At 40.5% G+C, this 27,107-nt stretch overlaps 1 protein-coding gene across 1 annotated transcript in view; it reads right to left on the minus strand.

Moving 5' to 3' along the window:
* Window positions 1-27,107, minus strand: part of LOC147361929 (ATP-binding cassette sub-family C member 4-like) — a 102,535-nt gene that overhangs the window by 44,302 nt on the left and 31,126 nt on the right. The window contains exons 10-13 of the mRNA XM_086328426.1: window positions 23,715-23,834; window positions 22,457-22,567; window positions 11,807-11,907; window positions 10,011-10,202 (exon numbers count right to left, since the gene is read on the minus strand). Of these exons, the coding sequence (XP_086184552.1) occupies window positions 10,011-10,202; window positions 11,807-11,907; window positions 22,457-22,567; window positions 23,715-23,834 (524 nt within the window). The remainder of the gene's footprint in view (window positions 1-10,010; window positions 10,203-11,806; window positions 11,908-22,456; window positions 22,568-23,714; window positions 23,835-27,107) is intronic.

The raw sequence follows: 27,107 nt of genomic DNA on the forward strand, positions 1-27,107 counted from the left end.
TTCAGCATCAGTTCTTCCAATGAATATTCAGGACTGATTGCCTTTAGGATTGAATGGTTTGATCTCCTTGCTGTTCAAAGGACTCTCAAGAGTCTTCTCCAGCACCCCAGTTCAAAAACATCAATTCTTCAGTGCCCAGCCTTCTTTATGACCCAACCCTTATATCCATACATGACTACTGGAAATACCATCGCTTTGACTATATGCATGTTTGTCAGCAAAGTAATGCCTCTGCTTTTTAATATTCTGTCTAGGTTTGTCATAGTTTTTCTTATAAGGAGCAAGTGTCTTCTAATTTCATGGCTACAGTCACCATCCACAGTGAGTTTCTGAGCCTAAGAAAATAAAGTCTATCACTCTTTTCATTGTTTCTCCATCTATTTGACATGAAGTGATGGAACCAGATGCTGTGATCTTAGTTTTTTGCATGTTGTTTTAAGCCAGATTTTTCACCCTCCTCTTTCACCTTCATCAAAAGGCTCTTTAGTTCCTCTTTGCTTTCTGCCATTCAGGTGGTATCATCTGCTTATCTGAGGTTACCGATATTTCTCCTGGCAGTCTTGATTCCAGCTTGTGCTTCATCCAGCCCAGCATTTCGCATGCTGTACTCTGCATTAAGTTGAATAAGCAGGGTGATGATATACACCCTTGAGGTACTCCTTTCCCAATTTTGAACCAGTCCATTGCTCCATGTCCGGTTCTAACTGTTGCTTCTTGATCTGCATACAGGCTTCTCAGGACATTTTGTACCTTATGTTAAACCCTAATTCATATAATATATATGGGCCATTCTCTGCATATAGGCAGGTCATAGTATGTATTTATGTGGCTTGTGCATTCTGTGTACAGGCAGGCCTCAAAGATATTTTGAATATCAAAATAAACCAAGTTATATGAATGTTTTGTTTCTCTGTGCAAATAAAAGTCATGTTTATACTATACTGTAGTCTAGTGATGTACAATAGCATTATATATAAAAAATGTGCATACCTCAATTTCAAATACTTTATTGTTAAAAGAATGCTAACCATCTAAGCATTTATAGGGTAATAACATTAAAAGCCACTGATCACAGATCAGGATAATAAATATAATAATAATAAAATGGTTTGAAATACTGCAAGAATTATCAAAATCTGACAGAGACACGAAGTGAGCAAATGCTATAGGAAAAATGGTGCCAGTGTACTTGCCTGACACAACATTGCCATAAATGTCCATTTTTTTTTTAAAGCATTATCTGTGAAGCACAGTAAAACAGGTGGGCCTATATTTCTGAGTGTCCTTATACATAAATCAACACACATCAGGACACAGGTGAGAACTGATCTGTGAGAATGTGTATATGTTCTCATGTTATCAGCTCCACCAAAACTGATCCATCTGTGCAAATGGGAACATCTGTAAACTTTGCGTAAATGGACTGAGATATGTAGGGCACCGAGGGCTGTTCATTACCACAGGACTGTGAGTTCCAAACTCCAGTGAAGAGAACTAAAAAACCAGGGGACTTCCCTGACATTCCAGGGGTTAAGAGTCTGTGCTTCTACTGCTGGAGGCATGGATTCGATCCCTGGTCAGGGAACTAAGATTCCACATGCTGCATGGCCTCAGACCCCCCAAAAAGAAAAAGGCAACTCAAAGAAAACCTGATTCTGATTATTCCTAGAGTTCAGTCATCAAAGCTATAGTCCAAATGTCTTTTCTGGGTAACCATAGCGTTTTACCAATTGCCCATGGAGAGTGTCACCGGTGTCAGTAAGGTTACATTCTTCAATCTAAAGACACTTGGGGTCTTCCCTGATGGCTCAGTGGTAAAGAAACTGCCTGCCAATGCAGGAGATGTGGGTTCAATCCCCAGTCCAGGAGAATCCCACATGCTGCAAAGCAACTAAGCCCGTGCGCCACAACTATTAAGCCTGCACTCTAGAATCCATGAACCACAACCATTGAGCCTATGTGCCACAACTATTGAAGCCCTCTCACCCTATAGCCCATGCTCTTAACAAGAGAAGACACCACAGTGAGAAGCCCACACACAGTAACTAGAGAGGTGCCCGAGCAGCAACAGAGACCCAGCCCAGCCAAAAATAAAGAAATAGATACAATTATAAAGACTCTTAAAGAAAATCTTCTGTTATTTGCTTGCAGTGGCCCCTTTCTGTTTTTCCAACCAGGTTGCTCTCTTATGATAACACAGCTTGTTAGACACTTGCTCCTGGATCTGTCTTCACACATCAAACTCAACATAATCAACACCCAATGCTCCACACAAAACCACCCCTTCATCTGTCTCCCCCACTTACTCTCATTACATCTTTCCCAGGCTCACAGTGTTTAAAAAACAAAATAAACTCTTTCCTTAATCATAATCAGTGCAAATGAATTTGAAAAGTAAATAAATACAAGCTATGCCCCAGCACTCTGAAAAAAACATTCTTAAAATGATGTTTTTACTTTCTAGGCTTCTATATGTGTTCTTTTTGTTGTTGCTGTTGTTATTTTTTTGGATGTGTTCTTAAAGTTACAAGTTCACATATTTAAACAAAATGGGATTAATGTGAACATACTGTTATATGTGCTTTCATTTCATATTTCATAAAAATTTACATTAATTGTTGCATAATATTATAGTACATGTGATCATTTATTTAACAAATCCTCTACTGCTTGATTGGAGAAGGCAATGGCACCCTATTCCAGTAGTCTTGCCTGGAAAATCCCATGGACGGAGGAGCCCGGTAGGCTGCAGTCCATGGGGTCACTCAGAGCCGGACAGGACTGAGCGACTTCACTTTCACTTTTCACCTTCATGCACTGGAGAAGGAAATGGCAACCCACTCCAGTATTCTTGCCTGGAGAATCCCAGGGACAGGGGAGCCTGGTGGGCTGCCATCTATGGGATCACACAGAGTCGGACACGACTGAAGCTACTTAGCAGCAGCAGCAGCAGCAGCTACTGCTTGATATTTATGCAGCATCAAACAGTGAGCTATTATAAATAACTGTCTTAAATATCCCTGAAGCTAAATCTTTGCAAATAATCTGAATCATTTTCTTCACATAAATTCTCAGATGTGGAATTGCTGAGAGTCAAATATGAACCCCTTGAACAGCAAGTATGAATTCGCTGGACAGCAAGGAGATCAAACCAGTCAATCCTAAAGGAAATCAATCCTGAATATTCATTGGAAGGCCTGATGCTGAAGCTCCAATACTTTGGCCACCTGACACAGAGAGTCAAATCATTGGAAAAGACCCTGATTCTGGGAAAGATTGAAAGCAGGAGGAGAAGGGAAAGAAGGATGAAATGGCTGGATGGCATCACTGATACAATGAACATGAACTTGGGCGAACTGCAGGAGATGGTGAGGGATAGAGAAGCCTGGTGTGTATCAGTCCATGGGGTCACGAAGAGTCAGGCATGACTAGGTGACTGAATGACAACAAGGTATGAACATTTTCAGGAGGAAGCTGTTAAACTGCTAACCTACCCCCAAAAGTATAATTCCATTTTCTGCTCCCATCCATTTCCCTGCATGTTCACAAATCCAGGTGATATAGCTTTGTTTTAATCGACATCAATTTGATTCAAAGAAGTGGAATCACTTTCCCAGGATGTCTTGCTGGAGGCATAACAGCTCCTGGCTCCCCGTCCCCTGCACCTGCCTACTCTGGTCCATGTGCTCTCACTTCTTAGATTAAACTTCTGAATTCCAGCTCAGCACTCAACACTCCACCCCAGGATGTCTCTTCTACAAAACTGTCCTTCTAACCTCTCTATTCTTCATGTACATGAGTCAGCTTCCTTGGCATCACTAGGTAGTGGTGAGCGTTGAATATAAAAATGTGTGTTACACACTCTGTAGTTCATTTTCCTGAGTGCTTTGCAGGTGTCTATGTCTTCATTCACTGTATCAGGACATCATACTTTTGCTTATGCTGGTCCCACCTCCTGGAATGCCTTTCACATGCATTCCCACCTGCTGAAACCCTAACGACACATCTCTAAGTCTGTCTCACATGTCTAATTCCTTGGAAATGCTCTCCGTGTCTCCTCATGTGGGTTTGTTCCAACTCTAAGAGATGTTATGTCATTTTTTATATACATCTATAAAAACCGTGACCTTGTTCTAGCTTACAAAGCTAATACAGCCATTTTCTTGTTTCTTTAACTAGACTGTATATGTTGACATCAGGATCTGTATTGGATTTGATTTTTTCTTATTTGTATTACCTGTGGTGCCCTGAGACAAAGAAACTTCCACTGGGAGCTGAGATTTTTAACTCAAGCCAGAGAAATTTATGGGAAATCTATTACCATATTATTTAGGTATAAGATAAATCAGACAGAGACAGACACAGCAGACGGATCCTATAGCCATAAATACAACTTCAAATGGCCAACACCTCATTCTCATGGGACAGACACCACCTTCCACAGCATAAGTGGTTATGGTCATTTTATGACCATATGAAATGATGACAATTTTTGTCCAAGTATTTACTCTTGGTGCTTTACATGTCTTATCTTAAATTGTACATCAGGCCTACAGGTTACATCCTTTGACTTCCATTTTGCGTAAGAAAATATTTAGGCTTAGATAAATTAGTCTGTCTGAATATCAGAGCTAATAAGTAGCAAGATGCGACTCAAATCCACATATGTTGGCTTCTTTTCCATCTGCTGATGGGCCTCCTTATCCCCTGGATGGCCTGACAACTTATCATGCCCTTCTGTGTAGACAGAACAGAGAAAGTGGGGAGAGGTGTAGTTGTAGTTAAAGGAACAGGCCTACCATAGAGATCTTATGGTCAGAGAGTTAAAGCATGACGTGGACACAGGCATATATGTGGCGAGTGAGAGTGAAGAGGGTACCTGCGGGCAGGTGGACCAGCCATCAGCAGGAAGAACCGGCACCCACAGCCGGACTGAGAGAGAAATCTGCATAAGTGGGACACATGGTGCCTGGGGAATAGGCCAAACAGACTTCATGCCCTGCTTGGGGCAGAAAGACTCATTTTTTATCCCATCAGGTTGTGAAACAGCCGAATATACACTGCTACATGGGGCTGTCTCTGACTCCAGGTCCAGGCAGGGCTGAGTCTGTGGGAAATCCCTCCAGTCCCTGCAGGAGACTGATGTGGGGAACGACAGACAGCAGGATGAAAACTGCCTGTAATGAAGACAGACTCCACTGGAAAGACACAAATAATGTGATGTAATCACACAGAATTAGATTATAATGTAAAAGTACAATTTATAGAGCTTAAAAGTAAGTAAATCTAGGGCCACAGAACATTCTAGAGCCTCTTGCTCAGCCACAACAGAGATTTGGGAATTCTTGAGTTCAAATTCAAACTGTCAAAGAACATTTCTTGAGAATCACAGGTTATCACTCATCAAAAACTGTCCATGGGAGAGAAAGGAAGAGGTCATGTTCAGATACGAATCTGAGTCAAGAGGTCTGGGTGAGCCTGAGACTCTGCATTTCTAAGAAGCTCCAGGAGAGGCAGGTGCTGCTGGCCCTGACACCACAGTCTGAGACACTGGGAATTAGGAAGCCAGCAAGGGAAGGGGATGATCTGGGAGTGAAGGGAGCGGTTTTTAAGAAAATATTATGTAAAAAGGGGGAAAAGTAGTAAACTAATATTTTTGTACATTATAGCATGGTCTACTAAGCATCTGTAAACTGTATCATCCAAATAATAGCCGTGAGCAAAAACAAAACAAAATCAATCTACCTCAAGAACTGGACAATACTTTATTGTTCAGGACTCTCTAAAATGATCAAATCAACCACAAAATCATCTAAATGAAAAATGAAGCCCATGTTCAGACTCTAACCAAGAAGTCTAGGGTGTTATTTACCTCATGTTTATTTATTTATTTTATGTTTGGCTGTGCTGGGTCCTGATTGCTTTGCACGAGCTGTCTCTAGTTGTGACAAGTGAGGGCTACTCCTGCAGTGCACAGGCTCCTCACTGAGGGGGCTTCTGTTGTTGCTGAGCAAATACTTCAGTAGTTGTGGCATGTAGGCTCAGTAATTGTGGTGCAGGGCTTAGTTGCTCAGTGGCATGTGGAATCTTCCCAGACCAGGGATTAAACCAGTGTCTCCTGCCTTGGCAGGCAAATTTTTATCTGCTGCACCACCAGGGAAGTCCTAGTTCTTTATTTTCACTTGCTATTTGTTCTGTGAATTAAAATTCTGCATAGTACCTAACATACTCTCCTACTGACTGTAACTTCTAGGAATTGGGATAGAAGAAGAAATGAGGGAAAGAAAATAAAGCCCCCCTTCTGCTGGGCTGGCTCACTCCCATGTCCCCATTCCCCACCCTCCGACAACAGCCTCTCTGAATCAAATCCAACACCAAAGGGGTGTCCTGGAGTGACTAGGGCTGGGACAGGTGAACAGGAGAGGGAGCCTGGGATGTACACAGGCAGAGTGAAATCAATTCATGAACACACTGCCAGGGTATAATTTCCAAACACAGAAATGAAGCTAACAGTGATACTGAGAGTGGACCAAGGCACAGATCAAAAGTCAAGTTACTGAATTTATTAATTCAGTCTCCAAATTCAAATTTCCCTCAAACATTTTAGAATCTCAATGATCCTATGATTTACAGGTTTTAAGAAGGAAGAAGAAGAATCTGTTATGTTTCTAAGTTGTACTACAGAGTTTCTTAGATAATTCATATTTTATGGCTTTGGGGAAAATTTAAGACAAGTACAGGTTAACAGAATTACATTTACAACAGAAAACCTAACAGACACATTGTCTGAGTGTAAGTAAACATCACACACAGTGCTCCAAGGGAAAGATTGTATCAAGAGCTGTGATTAATATTTTCCTGACACAGTAGTTCACCTTTTTCCTGACCTACAATGGAACTGGAAATAATTAGGACCAGCTTTTGCCCTGTGACTAACTGAAGCTGCTCCCTGGGTAACATTTAGGCATTAAATTGAATATTCTTTTATGTTACAAGGGTTTCATTCATTCAGTTCAGTTCAGTTCAGTCACTCAGTTGTGTCCGACACCTTGCGACCCAATGAATTACAGCACTTCAGGCCTCCCTGTCCATCACCAACTCCTGGAGTCTACCCAAACTCATGTCCATCCAGCCATCTCATCCTCTGTCATCCCCTTCTCCTCCTGCCCCCAATCCTTCCCAGAATCAGGGTCTTTTCCAATGAGTCAACTCTTCACATGAGGTGGCCAAAGTATTGGAGTTTCAGCTTCAACATCAGTCCTTCCAATGAACACCCAGGACTGATCTCCTTTAGAATGGACTGGTTGGATCTCCTTGCAGTCTAAGGGAATCTCAAGAGTCTTCTCCAACACCACAGTTCAAAAGCATCAATTCTTCAGTACTCAGCTTTATTCACAGTCCTAATCTCACACCCATACATGACCACTGGAAAATTCATAGCCTTGACTAGACAGACCTTTGTTGACAAAGTAATGTCTCTGCTTTTTAATGTGCTGTCTAGGTTGGTCAGACAGGGAGGCCTGGCGTGCTGCAATTCATGGGGTCGCAAAGAGTTGGACACAACTGAGCAACTGAACTGAACTGAACTGAGGTTGGTCATAACTTTCCTTCCAAGGAGTAATTGTCTTTTAATTTCATGGCTGCAATCACCATCTGCAGTGATTTTGGAGCCCCCAAAAATAAAGTCTGACATTGTGTCTGCTGTTTCCCCATCTATTTGCCATGAAGTGATGGGATCAGATGCCATGATCTTTGTTTTCTAAACGTTGAGCTTTAAGCCAACTTTTTCACTCTCCTCTTTCACTTTCATCAAGAGGCTGTTTAGTTCCTCTTCACTTTCTGCCATAAAGTGGTGTCATCTGCATATCTGAGGTTATTGATATTTCTCCCGGCAATCTTGATTTCAGTGTGTGCTTCTTCCAGCCCAGTGTTTCTCATGATGTACTCTGCATATAACTTAAATAAGCAGGGTGACAATATACAGCCTTGATGTACTCCTTTTCCTATTTGGAACCAGTCTGTTGTTCCATGTCCAGTTCTAACTGTTGCTTCCTGACCTGCATATAGGTTTCTCAAGAGGCAGGTCAGGTGGTCTGGTATTCCCATCTCCTTCAGAATTTTCCACAGTTTATTGTGATCCATACAGTCAAAGGCTTTGCATTAATCAATAATGCATTAAATTATAGCTATTTTCCACTAGATGGGTCTGTGGGGTGGTAGAAGTTTTAAAGAGCAGTTCTTTCAGTTATTTACAGAGTTGTCGTGTGTGTGTGTGTGTGTGTGTGTGTGCTGGTTTCTGCTTGCTCACACCTGTGTAACTCACTCACCCTCACAACCAGCAGTCCCTCAGTACTCTCTCTGTGCCCTGAAGAATGCTACTTTCTGGGAACAAATATGAAAACAAGATGCTCCCTGATTTTACAAAGCCTCAAGGTACTATGAGATACAGATACCAAATTACAAAGCACGCCACAGGTGCTATCTTTTCTTTTATTTATGATAAAATTCACATAACATAAAATTTAACTATTTTACCATTTTTAAGTGGTTAGTTTGGTGTTCAGTACGTTCACATTGCTGTGCAACCAAGCTTGAGAATTTTTTTCTGCCTTGTAAAACTGAAATTCATACCCATTAAATAAACAGCTCCCCATTTACCCTCCCCCAGTCCCTGGAGACCACCATCCTACTTCCTGTCTTCTTGGATTTTACTCTCTAGGAATCTCACACAAATGGAATTGGAGTATTCATTCCTTTTGTGTCTGGCTTATTTCATTTAGTAAGATGTCATGAAGGTTTATCCACAGGTCAGAATTTTCTTCCTTTTTAAGGCTGAATAATGCTTCACGTAAGGATTTAGTTCCTTCCAAATTTTGGCTGCTATAAATATAGCTGTACCATAAATGCTATCTTGAAAGAATATATAAGACACTAAGGAAGAACTGAGGATCTCAAAGATGCACTAGGATTGACTCAGAAAATGAGGAGATTTTCACCATCCAGATGACAGAGGACCTGGGTCTCTGAGGCTGAGGGGCAGCATGTGCACTGGGAACAGGGAGGATGTGGTGCTTTGGGAGAAACTACACACAATCCGAGTTCAGGGGTGTGTGTGTGTCAAACAAACTGGCTGCAGAGGGAGGTGGGGAAGAGCTCCTAACACCTTGTCCAGTTCAGTCTCTTCTTCAGGATTCTGTCCTGATGCCAGCTGAGGGCCTCAATCTGAGTGCAGAAGGAACATCACAAGCAGACATGGATGCTGACAGGTCCAGGTCAAAGCCTCTCTGCCGTCTCCCACACAGATCTTCTCTGATCCAATCAATTTGCTTTTGACTTTGAGCCAGTCTCTAGACCTTGCCTCCATCTGATACCATGATTCCTCACTGCTGACTGGGTTATTATTGAGGCTCTTCTCTGGTGGACACAGCTCACCCCATGGCCCCTGCTGGAGTGGACTTGAAGCTATGCTATGGTTCCAGCAGCAGCTCACCAGGCCAGTAAGGATCAGATCTGTGCTAAAGAAAGCAGCAGTCTGTGGTGGGAGGGCAGGGGGATGGCAGCTCAGTGTGGGTGAGTGGAAGACAAGGCTACAGGAAGGGCTAAGAGACAGAGAGGGAGGCTGCAACCAGAGGGCACCATGGGAGGAAGAGAAGATTTCAGAAATACAAACAAGTAAATATGGCAAGGAATGAAATATTGGAGAGTTAGGGCCAGGAAGACAAGGCTGATGTCCCAGACTTTGTATGAATAATCAGCCCTGGATCCCAGAGCCCATCAACCATCATGAGGGAACTCATGACACAGGGAAGAAATTTCTTGGTATCCCCATTCCATGGTCAGCTTCCAAGAAAGATTAGCCTACAATGTCACTGATCTAATCTGCATCCATTAGAAACAGAGTCCCCCTGACACACTGACAAAGAAGTCAAGAGCCGATGTGGTGCTAAATCTTTAGATTTTAAAATCTTTAAAATCTTCAGATTTTAAAAAGGCAAATGGCTTAAACTAACCTTTTGTCCTGGGTTAAATTTTGGATACATGTTCCACAATACCAGAGGCCCGTCCGATGTATGCCTGAAGTACACATTGTGAAGGGAAATCATTCCTTTGTTGGGCCAGGATGGTGGTGGACGATACTCAAGTTCCCAGGATGCTTCTTTCACAAGGTCTGTGTATTCAATCACCCTTTCTACTGAAATCATCTGAAACACGTATGACATCTCATGAGTTAGTATCAGAGAGTCTTGTTTATAGATGTCCAGACATTGTAAATGAAACCTTCTGCTTTTATACAGTTCAGAACAACAACCACAAAGATCTAGATTTAGATCTCAGCATCCACAAAGGACAGAAGTAGGAGTCTGATAAGGCCTTGGATGATTTAAAACTTATTCATCATCTTCAACACTTTTACATATGACTATTTCCTTCAATTTTATATTAAAGTTAAAAAATTAAAGAAATGCATAGTAAAATTTTATTGATCCTCCTTTCACATCTGAATTAAAAAAAAAAGAATATTTTCAAAGAAAAGAATACTTTTGGACACCAATTAGTAATGTGTGGCCACAGAAGGGCCACGTGTTACAGATGAACAGAACTGGATGATCATCAAACCTCATTTTAATAATCAGTCATTTTCTACTCTGTTATGAGCTTTCCTGATAGCTCAGTTCATAAAGAATTTGTCTGCAATACAGGAGACCCTGGTTCAATTTCTGGGTTGGGAAGTTCCCCTTGAAGAAGGGATAAGCTAACCACTGCAGTATTCTTGGCCTTGCCTTGTGGCTCAGCTGGTTAAGAATCCTCCTACAATGCAGGTGACCTGGGTTTGATCCCTGGGTTGGGAAGATCCCCTAGACAAGGGAAAGGCTACCCACTCCAATATTCTGGCCTGGAGAATTCCATGGACTGTATAGTCCATGGGGTCGCAACTGAGTGACTTTCACTACTTCTACTCTGTTAGAAGAAAGATATGGAAAAATTTCATTTTTATTATTTTTATCCCTTTAGGAAAATGTACAAATATTCAAAAGTGTATAATGTTTCTTCTAAACAACCATGACTCCACACCTTAGAGAGCATATTCTGAGAGGGAGCCTATCCTACCAGGAAGAAGGGCCACCAGCAAATTCGGTGTTCAACACACACAAAAACAAATGATAAAATTGGAGATGGGTGGAGGAACATAGTAATTAAATAAACCTCAAAATATTGGAATATTTTCTTTTACCAAAAATGAGGAATTACCCATTAAGAAACAAATACAAACAAGCTGCTAAGAAATTAGCTTACATTGTCTCCAGAATTTCAGAACCTCCCTCCTTCAGAGACATTTATTGTATTTGAAGACAGTTTGTGATGAATACAAAACCTTCTAACATGGCATACACATGACAGAAAAATATGTGTATATTTTATTTTACATTAACTTTAAGCACATGGAAAGTGAAAGTGAAACTTGTTCAGTCATGCCCAACTCTTTGCAACCCCATGAACTGTAGCCTGCCAGGCTCCTCTGTCCATGGGGATTCTCCAGACAAGAATACTGGAGTAGCCATTCCCTTTACCATGGGATCTTCCCAACCGAGGGATCGAACCTGAGTCTCCTGTGTCTCCTGCATTGCAGGAGGATTCTTTACCATCTGAGCCACCAGGGAAGCCCTTAAGAAGATGGAGGAGAATGTAAAAAACTTTGTAAAATGATGTAAAAATAACAGTTTCATTATTTTACATAAGAATTGCTTTTATGTCATATAACAGCAAGGAGACCTGAAAAGGCTAAGAACAGAAAAATAAACATCACCATGTTCTCAACTTCCGCACTTTGCCTGACGCACCACTGGAAGATACTGATAAGTGTGATGGTTAGTGACAGGACGAGGCCAACATGCCCAGCATCCAAAGCTAAATGAGGAAGAAGAAGAAGAAAGTCAGTCTCCTTCTCAACCCTTCACACAGGTCCTTCTGTCACTCTACAAAGAAGACTCCTTTATTTTTATGATTTTCATTGGAGTATAGTTGATTTACAAAGTTGTGTTAGTTTCAGGTGTACAGTAAAGTGAATTAGCCAGACATATATGTAATCTGCTCTTTTAAAATTATTTTTCCACATACATCATTACAGAGTATTAAATAGAGTTCCCTGTGCTATACAGTAGGTCTTTTTTAGTTAGCTATTTTATAAATAGTAGTGAGAAGACTCCTTTATAATATTTAAATCATTTGTATGTAATGATAGTATTACTCATAATATTACTTCTGTTGTATGAGACAATAATAGTTTAAAAAAAAAAAACCACTATGAGGGACTTTCCTGGTGGTCCAATAGCTAAGACTCCGAGCTCCCAATGCAGGGGGTCCAGGTTCGATCCCTGGTCAGGGAACTAGATGGACTACATATGCCACAACTAAGAATTCACATGCTGCAACTAAAGTCCTGCCTATTACAACTAAGACTGAAGATCCTGCATGCCCCAACTAAGACCCGGTACAGCCAAATAAATAAGTAATTTTTAAAAAATATTATGAATTTAGAAGGAATCTCCACACTGTTCTCCATAGTGGTTGTACTAGTTTGCATTCCCACCAACAGTGTAAGAGGGTTCCCTTTTCTCCACACCCTCTCCAGCATTTATTATTTGTAGACTTTTGGATCGCAGCCATTCTGACTGGTGTGAAATGGTACCTCATAGTGCTTTTGATTTGCATTTCTCTGATAATGAGTGATGTTGAGCATCTTTTCATGTGTTTGTTAGCCATCTGTATGTCTTCTTTGGAGAAATGTCTATTTAGTTCTTTGGCCCATTTTTTGATTGGGTCGTTTATTTTTCTGGAGTTGAGCTGTAGGAGTTGCTTGTATATTTTTGAGATTAGTTGTTTGTCGGTTGCTTCATTTGCTATTATTTTCTCCCATTCTGAAGGCTGTCTTTCCACCTTGCTAATAGTTTCCTTTGATGTGCAGAAGCTTTTAAGGTTAATTAGGTCCCATTTGTTTATTTTTGCTTTTATTTCCAATATTCTGGGAGGTGGGTCATAGAGGATCCTGCTGTGATGTATGTCAGAGAGTGTTTTGCCTATGTTCTCCTCTAGGAGTTTTATAGTTTCTGGTCTTACGTTTAGATCTTGAATCCATTTTGAGTTTATTTTTGTGTATGGTGTTAGAAAGTGGTCTAGTTTCATTCTTTTACAAGTGGTTGACCAGATTTCCCAGCACCACTTGTTAAAGAGATTGTCTTTAATCCATTGTATATTCTTGCCTCCTTTGTCAAAGATAAGGTGTCCATATGTGCGTGGATTTATCTCTGGGCTTTCTATTTTATTCCATTGATCAATATTTCTGTCTTTGTGCCAGTACCATACTGTCTTGATAACTGTGGCTTTGTAGTAGAGCCTGAAGTCAGGTAGGTTGATTCCTCCAGTTCCATTCTTCTTTCTCAAGATCACTTTGACTATTCGAGGTTTTTTGTATTTCCATACAAATTGTGAAGTTATTTGTTCTAGCTCTGTGAAGAATACTGTTGGTAGCTTGATAGGGATTGCATTGAATCTATAAATTGCTTTGGGTAGTATACTCATTTTCACTATATTGATTCTTCCAATCCATGAACATGGTATATTTCTCCATCTATTAGTGTCCTCTTTGATTTCTTTCACCAGTGTTTTATAGTTTTCTATATATAGGTCTTCAGTTTCTTTAGGTAAATATATTCCTAAGTGTTTTATTATTTCCGTTGCAATGGTGAATGGAATTGTTTCCTTAATTTCTCTTTCTGTTTTCTCATTATCAGTGTATAGGAATGCAAGGGATTTCTGTGTGTTGGTTTTATATCCTGCAACTTTACTATAGTCATTGATTATTTCTAGTAATTTTCTGGTGGAATCTTTAGGGTTTTCTATGTAGAGGATCATGTCATCTGCAAATAGTGAGAGTTTTACTTCTTCTTTTCCAATTTGGATTCCTTTTATTTCTTTTTCTGCTCTGATTGCTGTGGCCAAAACTTCCAGAACTATGTTGAATAGTAGTGGTGAAAGTGGGCACCCTTGTCTTGTTCCTGACTTTAGAGGAAATGCTTTCAATTTTTCACCATTGAGGATAATGTTTGCTGTGGGTTTGTCATATATAGCTTTTATTATGTTGAGGTATGTTCCTTCTATTCCTGCTTTCTGGAGAGTTTTTATCATAAATGGATGTTGAATTTTGTCAAAGGCTTTCTCTGCATCTATTGAGATAATCAAATGGTTTTTATTTTTCAATTTGTTAATGTGGTGTATTACATTGATTGTTTTGTGGATATTGAAGAATCCTTGCATCCCTGGGATAAAGCCCACTTGATCATGGTGTATGATCTTTTTAATGTGTTGTTGGATTCTGATTGCTAGAATTTTGTTAAGGATTTTCCCACTGCTGGGCATACACACTGAGGAAACCAGAAGGGAAAGAGACACGTGTACCCCAATGTTCATCGCAGCACTGTTTATAATAGCCAGGACATGGAAGCAACCTAGTTGTCCATCAGCAGATGAATGGATAAGAAAGCTGTGGTACATATACACAATGGAGTATTACTCAGCCATTAAAAATAATACATTTGAATCAGTTCTAATGAGGTGGATGAAACTGGAGCCTATTATACAGAGTGAAGTAAGCCAGAAGGAAAAACATAAATACAGTATACTAACGCATATATATGGAATTTAGAAAGATGGTAACAATAACCCTGTGTATGAGACAGCAAAAGAGACACTGATGTATAGAACAGTCTTATGGACTCTGTGGGAGAGGGAGAGGGTGGGAAGATTTGGGAGAATGACATTGAAACATGTAAAATATCATGTAAGAAACGAGTTGCCAGTCCAGGTTCGATGCACAATACTGGATGCTTGGGGCTAGTGCACTGGGATGACCCAGAAGGATGGTATGGGGAGGGAGGAGGGAGGAGGGTTTAGGATGGGGAACACATGTATACCTGTGGTGGATTCATTTTGATATTTGGCAAAACTAATACAATATTGTAAAGTTTAAAAATAAAATAAAATTAAAAAATTAAAAAAATGTTCCTTAAAATCCCACAAATAAAAGGAAGATCATATAAATATCATCAAAAATAAAGTATAATTGATGCACTAAAAAAAAAATAAACTCTCAACTAACAAAGTTGTTAGATGACAGAGGATGAAATAGTTAGATGGCATCACCAACTCAATGGACATGAGTTTGAGAAAACTCAGGGAGTTGGCAATGGACAGGGAGGCCTGGCGTGCTGCAGTCCATGGGGTCACAAAGAGTCACACACGACTGAGCAATTGAACTGAACAAAGTTGTTCAGTCACTAAGTCATGTCTGATTCTGTGTCTCCATGGACTGCAGCACACCAGGCTTCCTGTCCTTCATTATCTCCTGGAGTTTGCTCAAACTCATGTCCATCGAGTTGGCGATGCCATCCAACCATCTCATCCTCTGCCACTCCCTTCTTCTCCTGCCTTCAATCTTTCCCAGTATCAGGGTCTTCTCTAATGAGTCAGCGCTTCTCATCAGGGGGTCAAAGTATCAGAGCTTCAGCTTCAGCATCAGTCCTTCCGGTGAATATTCAGGGTTGATTTCCTTTAGGATTGACTGGTTTGATCTCTTTACAGTCCAAAGGACTCTCATGAGTCTTCTCCAAAACCACAGCTTGAAAGCATCAATTTTTTGGCCCTCAGCCTTTTTTAAGGCCCAACTCTTACATCTGTTGACAACTCTTACATGACTACTGGAAAAAATATACCTTCACTATGTGGATCTTTGTTCTCAAAGTGACATCTCTGCTTTGTAATATTCTGTCTAGATTTGTCATAGCTTTCCTTCCAAGAAGCAAACATCTTTTCATTCATGGCTGCAGTCACAGTTTGAAGAGATTTTTGGAATCCAAGAAAATAAAATATGTCACTGTTTTTAATTTTTCCCCAGATGGGACCGGATATCATGATCTTAGTTTTTTGAATGCTGAGTTTTAAGCCAGTTTTTTCACTCTGCTCTGTTACTTTCATCAAGAGGCTCCTCACTTTCTGTCATTAGAGTGATATCATCTGCATATCTGTGGTTATTGATATTTCTCCCAGAAATCTTGATTCCAGCTTGTGCTTCATCCAGCCCAGCATTTTGCATGATGTATTCTGCATATAAGTTAAATAAACATAGTGACAATATACAGCCTTGTCATTCTCCTTCTCCAGTTTTGAAGCAGTCCATTGTTCCTCGTCCAGTTCTAACTGTTTCTTCTTGACTTTCATACAGGAGACATATAAGATGGTCTGGTATTCCTATCTCTTTCAGAATTTTTCACAGTTTGTTGGGATCTACACAGTCAAAGCCTTTCACATAGTCAATGAAGCCGATGTTTTTCTGGAATTCCCTTGCTTTCTCTATGATCCAGTAAATACTGGCAATTTGATCTCTGGTTCCTCTGCCTTTTGTAAATCCAGCATGTATAGCTGGAAGTTCCGGATTCATGTACTGCTGAAGTCTTGTTTGAAGGGATTTTAATATATCCTTGAATTCAGTTCAGTTCAGTCACTCAGTCATGTGCAACCCTTTGCGACCCCATGAATCGCAGCACGCCAGGCCTCCCTGTCCATACCAACTCCTGGAGTTCACTGAGACTCATGTCCACTGAGTCAGTGATAACCTTACTAGCATGCAAAATAAGTGCAATTGCAAAAATAAACTCAAAATGGATTAAAGATCTAAACGTAAGACCAGAAACTATAAAACTCCTAGAGGAGAACATAGGCAAAACACTCTCCGACATACATCACAGCAGGATCCTCTATGACCCACCTCCCAGAATATTGGAAATAAAAGCAAAAATAAACAAATGGGACCTAATTAACCTTAAAAGCTTCTGCACATCAAAGGAAACTATTAGCAAGGTGAAAAGACAGCCTTCAGAATGGGAGAAAATAATAGCAAATGAAGCAACCGACAAACAACTAATCTCAAAAATATACAAGCAACTCCTACAGCTCAACTCCAGAAAAATAAACGACCCAATCAAAAAATGGGCCAAAGAACTAAATAGACATTTCTCCAAAAAAGACATTTAGATGGCTAACAAACACATGAAAAGATGCTCAACATCACTCATTATCAGAGAAATGCAAATCAAAAGCACTATGAGGTACCATTTCACACCAGTCAGAATGGCTGCAATCCAAAAGTCTACAAATAATAAATGCTGGAGAGGGTGTGGAGAAAAGGGAACCCTCTTATACTGTTGGTGGGAATGCAAACTAGTACAGCCACTATGGAGAACAGTGTGGAGATTCCTTAAAAAACTGGAAATAGAACTGCCTTATGATCCAGCAACCCCACTGCTGGGCATACACACTGAGGAAACCAGAAGGGAAAGAGACACGTGTACCCCAATGTTCATCGCAGCACTGTTTATAATAGCCAAGACATGGAAGCAACCTAGATGTCCATCAGCAGATGAATGGATAAGGAAGCTGTGGTACATATACACAATGGAGTATTACTCAGCCATTAAAAATAATACATTTGAATCAGTTCTAATGAGGTGGATGAAACTGGAGCCTATTATACAGAGTGAAGTAAGCCAGAAGGAAAAACATAAATACAGTATACTAACGCATATATATGGAATTTAGAAAGATGGTAACAATAACCCGGTGTACGAGACAGCAAAAGAGACACTGATGTATAGAACAGTCTTATGGACTCTGTGGGAGAGGGAGAGGGTGGGAAGATTTGGGAGATTGGCAATGAAACATGTAAAATATCATGTAGGAAACGAGTTGCCAGTCCAGGTTCGATGCATGATGCTGGATGCTTGGGGCTGGTGCACTGGGACGGCCCAGAGGGATGGTATGGGGAGGGAGGAGGGAGGAGGGTTCCGGATGGGGAACACATGTATACCTGTGTCGGATTCATTTTGATATTTGGCAAAACTAATACAATTATGTAAAGTTTAAAAATAAAGTAAAATTAGAGAAAAAAAAATAAATTAAAAAAAAAAATAAGTGCAATTGTATGATAGTTTGAACATTCTCTGGGATTGCCTTTCTTTGGGATTGGAATGTAAACTGACCTTTTCCAATCCTGTGGCCACTGTTGAATTTTCCAAATTTGCTGGTATATTAAGTGCCGCACTTCAACAGAATCATCTTTTAGGAGTTTAAATTGCTCAGCTGGAATTCCATTACCTTCACTAGCTTTGTTTGTAGTAATGCTTTGAAGTTAAGATCCACTTGACTTCACAGTCCAGGATGTCTGGCTTAGGTGAGTGACCACATCATCATGGTTATCCAGGTCATTAAGATATTTTCTGTACAGTTCTTCTGTGTATTTATGCAATCTCTTCCTAATCTCTTCTGCTTCTCTTAGATCCTTACCATTTTCATTATTTATCATATTAATCCCACCTGGATTGAGATACACTTGACAGAATAATATAGGTGAGGATGTCATTGCTCAGATTTTTATCCTTATGCTTCAATTATCATTATGTAATTTCACTTTCTATGTCCAGTGTAGCTGCAATTGAAATCACAAAAACAAGGCAATGGGTTTTGCAAAACAAGGCAATGCTTTTAAATCTAAAAAATTACTCTCATTTTTGCGTTAAAGACTGTGATTCAGGGTTCTTGCTATGGAATAGAGAGGGATGGTGAATTCATGACACACATTCCAACAACCCCTCATCTGTGATCCACACAGCAGTGAGGATATTGTTTTTGCTACAGAGACTCTTTCTAACACCATTACACTGGACCCCTACAACCAAGAGATCCAAGTAGCCCTAAAGCTAAAACCTATAACCTAAACTGTCAGTTCAGTTCAGTTGCTCAGTCCTGTCTGACTCTTTGTGACCCCATGAATTGCAGCATGCTAGGCCTCTCTGTCCATCACAAACTCCCAGAGTTCACTCAAACTCATGTCCATTGAGTCAGTGATGCAATCCAGCGATCTCCTCCTCTGTCATCCCCTTCTCCTCCTGCCTCCAATCCCTCCCAGCATCAGAGTCTTTTCCAATGAGTCAACTCTTCACATGAGGTGGCCAAAGTACTGGAGTTTCAGCTTTAGCATCACTCCTTCCAAAGAACACCCAGGGCTGATCTCCTTTAGAATGGACTGGTTGAATCTCCTTGCAGTCCAAGGGACTCTCAAGAGTCTTCCCCAACACCACAGTTCAAACGCATCAATTCTTCAGCGCTCAGCTTTCTTCACAGTCCAACTTTCACATCCATACATGACCACTGGAAAAACCATAGCCTTGACTAGCAGACCTTTGTTGGCAAAGTAATGTCTCTGCTTTTCAATATGCTATCTAGGTTGGTCATAACTTTCCTTCCATGGATTAAGCGTCTTTTAATTTCATGTCTGCAATCACCATCTGCAGTGATTTTGGACCCCCCAAAAAATAAAGTCTGACACTGTTTCCACTGTTTCCCCATCTATTTCCCATGAAGTGATGGGACCAGATGCCATGATCTTTGTTTTCTGACTGTTGAGCTTTAAGTCAACTTTTTCACTCTCCACTTTCACTTTCATCAAGAGGTTTTTAGTTCCTCTCCACTTTCTGCCATAAGGGTGGGGTCATCTGCATATCTGAGGTTATTGATATTTCTCCCAGAAATCTTGATTCCAGCTTCTGCTTCTTCCAGCCCAGCGTTTCTCATGATGTACTCTGCATTTAAGTTAAATAAGCAGGGTGACAATATACAGCCTTGATGTATTCCTTTTCCTATTTGGAGCCAGTCTGTTGTTCCATGTCCAGTTCTAATTGTTGCTTCCTGACCTGCATATAGGTTTCTCAAGAGGCAGGTCAGGTGGCCTGGTATTCCCATCTCTTGAAGAATTTTCCACAGTTTATTGTGATCCACATAGTCAAAGGCTTTGGCATAGTCAATAAAGCAGCAATAGATGTTTTTCTGGAACTCTCTTCCTTTTTCCATGATCCAGCGGATGTTGGCAATTTGATCTCTGGTTCCTCAGCCTTTTCTAAGCTGTACAGAAAGCTTAATAGTAAACTTGGTTCTCTGTATCCAACTACAGGACACTACCTGGGATGTTCAGAAGGTCATCCTGCTACAGTTATGTAGACCTCAACCCATTCAAAGAAAGATAAAAAGAAAAAAGATCTCCTCGATGACCTACTGTAAACAAACAAACAAACAGCCTACTTAAGCAATCTACAGATTCAATGCAATCCCTATTCAATTACCAATGGCATTTTTCACAGAATTAGAACAAAAAAGTTTACATTTTGAATGGAAACACAAAATACCATAAATAGCCAATGTAATCTTGAGAAAGAAGAAAAATGAAGCTAGGAAGAATCATGCCCCCTGTCTTTAGACTATATTACAAAGCTACAGTAACAGAAAGTGGCACCAAATGCTATGTGGCACCAAAATCAGAAATACAGATCAACAGAACAGGACAGAAAGTCCAGAAATAACTCCCAGGCACATATGATCACTTATGACAAAGTAAGCAAGAATATACAATGGAGAAAAGACTGTTTCTTCAATAATTGGTGCTGGGAAAACTGGACAGCTACATGTAAAAGAATAAAATTAGAACTTTCCCTAACATCATACACAAAAATAAACTCAAAATGGATTACAGATGTAAATGTAAGACCAGACACTACAAAACTTTTAGATGAAAACATAGGGAGAACTCTCTCTGACATAAATTGCAGCACCTCCTAGAGTAATGAAAATAAAATAAAACATAAACAAATGGGACCCAATTAATCTTAAAAGCTTTTGCATAGCAAAGAAAACCATAAAAAAATACCAAAGACAGTCTTCAGAATGGGGAGAAATATTTGCAAACAAAGTGACTTACAAGGGATGACTCTCCAAAATATACAAACTGCTTATGCAGTTCAATATAAAAATAAATAAATAAATAAACAAAAAATCCAAAAAATGGGCAGAAGATTAAAAGAGATGGTCTCCAAAGAGGAAACACAGATGGCAAAAAAAAAAAAAAAAAAAAGCATGAAAAGATGGTCAATATCTCTAATCGTTAGAAAAATGTATATCAAAACTACAGTGAAAAAAAATGAAAAAAAAAAAGCAAAAAACTACAGTGAGGTTTCAATTTACCACAGTCAGAATGACCATCATCAAAACAATAAATACTGGAGAGGATGTGGAGAAAAGGGAACCCTCCATCACTGTTGGTGGGAATGTAAACTGGTAAAGCCACTATGGAGAACAATATGGAGTTTCCTTTAAAAACTAAAAAGAGAGCTACCATATGATCCAGCAATCCCACTCCTGGGCATATATCCAGAGAAAACCATACTTCTAAAAGATACATCCACTCTTATGATCACTGTAGCACTATTTACAATAGCCAGAACATAGAAGCAACCTAAATGTCCATCAACAGAGTAATGGATAAGGAAGATGCGCTATTATACATATAGTGTAATATTACTCAGCCATAAAAAAGAGTGAAATAATACCATTTGCAGCAACATGGCTGGACCTAGAGATTTTCATACTGAGTGAAGTAAGTCAGACAGAGAAACAGAGGATATGATATTGCTTATATATGGAATATAACAAAAGGCTACAAATGAACTTATATACAAAACAGAAGTAGTGTAACAGATGTAGAAAATAAACTTATGGTTAACAGGGGATAAGTGAGGGGAGGGATAAATTGGAAGACTGGGATTGACACATACAACTATATATAAAATATTAAAATAGATAACTAATAAGAAACTACTGTACAGTACAGAGAACTTGGTAATGGCCTACATAAGAAAGAACCTAAAAAAGAGTGGATATATGTATATGTATAGCAGATTGACTTTGCTGTACATCGGAAACTAAGACAACAGTGTAAATGAACTATACCCCAGTAAAACTGAAAATAAAAATGAAAGAATGTCCTGAGCAAGCCAAAGCAGGGGCCCAAGGCACCAAAGGTCTGCTGGAGCAGGCACATCATACCTGGACTTTGCTCCTAAGGACTCTGAAAGTGAAAAATAGAAATTCTTTTCTAAAAGACAGTTCATTTGAAGTATTAATCAAAATGCAAATTACTAAAAAAAAATATACATTCACCCCAATGTTCATGGGGTATGGAAAAAGAATCTTTAAAAAGTGGATATATGTATAACAGAGTCACTTGGCCATACACCTGAAGCTAACACATTGTAAATCAACCATATGCCAATCATTTTTTTTAATGGCCTCAAAAAGACCTACTGTAAATAAATAAGTAAATTAAAAAAAAGATAAAAGTTTTCATTAAGACACAAACAACTTCTCATGGACCACACTGTGGAGTCACATACTGCAGACACTTAAATACAATTCATTAGAACCAAAGAGTATATATTAGACATGATGATTAGAGTTTAATAACTACAAAAAAAAAGCTAAAAAGTGTAAACATACCACAAATATTCACATCTGTACTTACTTTCTACCAGAATCAGGGCCCCAAAAGCAACAGCAGTGACAAAGATGGCACAGATGACATCTAGATACACAGCGAGCCATCGGGACGTCGTCAAAAGCAGGAACCAAGCCTCTGGATTTGTGAACCGTAATAAGTGTAATACAAAAACCATGTTAGCTGCTTCTCATGAGGGAGAATATTTTCTCAGTTGAGCTACAGAAGATTTTACACAGGTAGGACAGCAAAGTTACATACCCAAGGAACCTGAAGATTCTAGAAAACTAGGTTCTAACACAAGACAATGTATGAGACACACAGAAATCAGTCCAGGAAGCATGAATTGAAAACTTCAACCCACAGGTTATCAACAGAAATAAGATCAGAAGAAGGAAGATGGAAAATCGTCTCATCTGTGCATTTCCTGCAGTGCTGGGCCTCAGCGTGAAGATTATCCTCTCACAGGGTCGACTGCTCCCAGCTCTCACACAGCAGAGAGCACAGCTCACACTGTTTCCAGCACCTTCTGCCCTCACTATATGGCCCTGCAGTGTTTATTCTTAGGATCCAGTGTCTATATGACCATCAGCTAACAGGATCTGCATGTGACTTTCAAAATGCCATTTTTATCTTCAAAATACAATAATTATCGGAAAGTTTGGCTTGGATTTTATAGACTTAGAAGAAATTCTGAATTTTCTACCTAGGGAAAAAATTTCACTGATTAAAAACATAATCAAGTGGGTGGCAAATCAGGAAATTATTTCCTCAATCACATCTGCCACCCTCCACGCTCTGGAAAGTCAGCAAACCGCAGTCTGGAGGGTGAGAACAGCCACCACCTGGTTTTGTAAATAAACTTTTATTGGAACACAGAAACCACCATTTTCTGATGTATTATCTTTGCCTGTCTTTGTGCTACAACAGCAAAGGTGAGTAGTTGCAACAGACATGGTACAGCACACAAGCCTACAATATTTTCTATCTGGATCTTCACAAAAAAGAAGTTAGCTGACACTCTTACCCTAAAGAGACAGAAGTCTACAGGGCACAGTGATGCAAGGACAATGAGAGCCAGTCAGGGGAGAAAAGCAGGGGATGACAGGGAAGAAGGGAGCACTGAGGAGATGCTGAGAGGAAGGGGTGGGGGAGGCAGGTGTGTAGAGGGGGATGAGGAGTGACACAGAGAGAGGTGCTGGCCTACTAGGCCACCTGAGAGGGAGGTCAGCCTCAGAAGGGAGCACATGCCATCCTTTGAAATCATCTCCAGAAACTTACAGACCTGAGTACAAATCCTGGTGTGTATCAAACAGTTCCTGAAACTTCTGTTCAGCTTTATATGCCCGGATGGTCCAGAGTCCCCGGAGAGAAGATGCTAAGTGGGAAAATACAGGGCTCCATGCTGGGGAAGCAGAGACAGAGAAGGTCAAGAAGGCTGGATGCAAGGAAACCCACTGCCTCCCGGGCTCTGTGGTCACACATCCCGCCAAAGAGAATCCTCCATGTGACCCTCAAAGTCCTGCTCACACCAAGCTTCACTTTAATGACCTGGGAATGAAAGCTTCTCCTTGAAACTATCTTTGATCAAGTTCAAACCACAGCTAGATTTAGATAAAGAAATTATTGTTCTTTCATCAAGATCCTCTCACACACGCCTCCCTCCAAATTCTTCTGGCATCTCATCAGGTGGAAATTGTTGACAATTTTTTAAAAATATATTGAAGTACAGTTGATTTACAATAATGTTCTAGTTTAAGGTATATAGTATAGTCATTCAGTTATTTTTTTCAGATTTTATTTCATTACAGGTTAATACAAGATACTGAATAAAATTCCCTGTGCTTTGCAGTAATTCATTGTTGTTGTCTATCTGACACATTAATAGCAGTATGTCTATTAATCCCATACTTCTAACTTGTTCTTCCCTCTCTCCCAATCCCCTTTGCCAACTGTAAGTTTGTTTTCTATGTCTCTGAGTCTATTTCTATTTTGGGTACAGATTCATTTGTATTGTTTTTAGATTCCATATATAAGTGGTATCGTATTTATCTTCCTCTGACTGACTTTACTAATAATAATATTCCCAAGTCCATCGATGCTGCTGCAAATGCTAATATTCCATTCTTTTTCATGGGTGAGTAATTACCCTTCACTATTGGGTAGTGAAGTGAAGAATAATGGTAGTGAATTACCATTCACTAATTTTTGAATCAGTAGCCTTTTAAAATTTAATTCCTAATTAGAGTCCTCACCACACTGAATTTTGTGGCCGTCGCCTTCTTAGATGAGTAACCTAAGGGCTGGGATAGAGTCAGTACATCCCCCATCCTGCACCAGAGCCAGACACAGGACAGGGTGAGATAAATAAGGGCAGTGGACAGTCTGCTGCCTCCCCCGTCGTGGGCCTCTCTCTGCACCTGTGCCAGGAGCCTCTGTGTGGGTCACAGAGCACCTGGCACTGCCCCGCCCTTGTGCCCACAGGACCCGACAGACGAGGAGCCTTTGAACAGTCTTGACTTCCATTCCAGGAACCTGATGGACATTTTATTAGCTGTCTGCTAGATACCTGTCCTGGTGTTCTGAGGTCACTGTGGCATGTGACACATCAATCTTTTAGAATCTGACAGTGGCCTTAGTGGCCATTCTCTTTTGAGTGACTTCATGTGGATTTGGGCTTGGTGTCACATGACTGGCCATTCATTTCCTGCCTTCTTCTCTAAGAGCACACTGACCACAAGCACCAAGGTCAGGCTCCTGCCTATCAGGGAACAGGTGGGCTGAAGGCTGCCAAGCAGGGAGGACACTTCTGGTGGGGTTTTCATTCCTCCCATGAATGAGGTTGTAATTTGCTGTTGTCAGGGGCACATAGTGAGTCTGTGACCTCTGTCTGAGGTGAGTGATAACTTGTGCTGTATCAGCAGGAAATACTGACATCACTTTGTTACCTGTGTGTCTCCTAGAGAAGACCTGTTAGTACAATTAGGTTGTTTATGGGAAGTTAGTAATGCATCTTACAGGAGGCTACAGAGATTTTATAAAATGATGGGGAAATAATCAAGGGGGAAACTCCAAACTGTTTTCAGGTCCTCACTTTTTAGTCCAGTATCTGAATTCCTGTCTGATGACAGTTCAGTCAGTACCAACATGCATCTGGGCACTGCACATTTAAAGGAGTTGAGGTACAAATAGATAAAGACACAGAACCTCCTCTTGTGTTTAGTGTTCCCAATTCTATAAGGAAGGAAGGAGAAGGCTTCCTTCTGTGAGACACTGGGGCTCAGAGAGAATGGGAAGCCCTCAGCTGGGGGAGGACAGCTTGGGCTGCGGACCAGGTGACCATCCACTCAGCCCTAGGATGAGATGGTTGGATGGCATCACCAACTCAATGGACATGACTTTGAGCAAACTCTGGGAGATGGTGAAGGACAGGGCAGCCTGGGATGCTACATGTAGTCCATGGGGTCAAAGAGTCAGACACGACTGAGGGACTGAACACAACCACCACCACCACCTAGATAGAGAACATAAACATTCTAATCAACTGGCTACCGCATATGGTTATCTGAGGTGTGCAAGATGGGGTACCTGGATTAAATGTATTGTCTAACTTGTTTTATTGACTATATATTCCAAAGCCTTTGACTGTGTGGATCACAATAAACTGTGGAAAATTCTGAAAGAGATGGGAATACCAGACCACCTGACCTGCCTCTTGAGAAATCTGTATGCAGGTCAGGAATCAACAGTTAGAACTGGACATGGACTAAAAGACTGGTTCCAAATAGGAAAAGGAGTACGTCAAGGCTGTATATTGTCACCCTGCTTATTTAACTTCTGTGCAGAGTACATCATGAGAAACGCTGGGCTGGATGAAGCACAAACTGGACAAGATTGCCGGGAGAAATATCAATAACCTCAGATATGCAGATGACACCACCCTTATGGCAGAAAGTGAAGAGGAACTAAAAAGCCTGTTGATGAAAGTGAAAGAGGAGAGTGAAAAAGTTGGCTTAAAGCTCAATATTCAGAAAACGAAGATCATGGCATCTGATCCCATCACTTCATGGGAAATAGATGGGGAAACAGTGTCAGACTTTATTTTTCTGGGCTCCAAAATCACTGCAGATGGTGATTGCAGCCATGAAATTAAAAGACACTTACTCCCTGGAAGGAAAGCTATGACCAACTTAGATAGCATATTAAAAAGCAGAGACATTACTTTGCCAACAAAGGTCTGCTAGTCAAGACTATGGTTTTTCCAGTAGTCATGTATGGATGTGAGAGTTGGACTGTGAAGAAAGCTGAGCGCCGAAGAATTGATGTGTTTCAACTGTTGTGGTGGAGAAGACTCTTGAGAGTCCCTTGGACTGCAAAGAAATCCAGCCAGTCCATTCTAAAGGAGATCAGCCCTGGGTGTTCTTTGGAAGGAATGATGCTAAAGCTGAAACTCCAGTACTTTGGCCACCTCATGAGAAGATTTGACTCATTGGAAAATACTCTGATGCTGGGAGGGATTGGGGGCAGAAGGAGAAGGGGACGACAGAGGATGAGATGGCTGGATGGCATCACCAACTTGATGGACGTGAGTTTGAGTGAACTCTGGGAGTTGGTGATGGACAGGGACACCTGTCATGCTGCAATTTATGGGGTCGCAGAGTCGGACACGTCTGAGCCA

This window comes from Bos grunniens, chromosome 12 (assembly GCF_055505025.1).
Source record: "Bos grunniens cultivar Pamir isolate PY7600 chromosome 12, Bosgru_T2T1.0, whole genome shotgun sequence".
Classification (NCBI taxonomy): domain Eukaryota; kingdom Metazoa; phylum Chordata; class Mammalia; order Artiodactyla; family Bovidae; genus Bos; species Bos grunniens.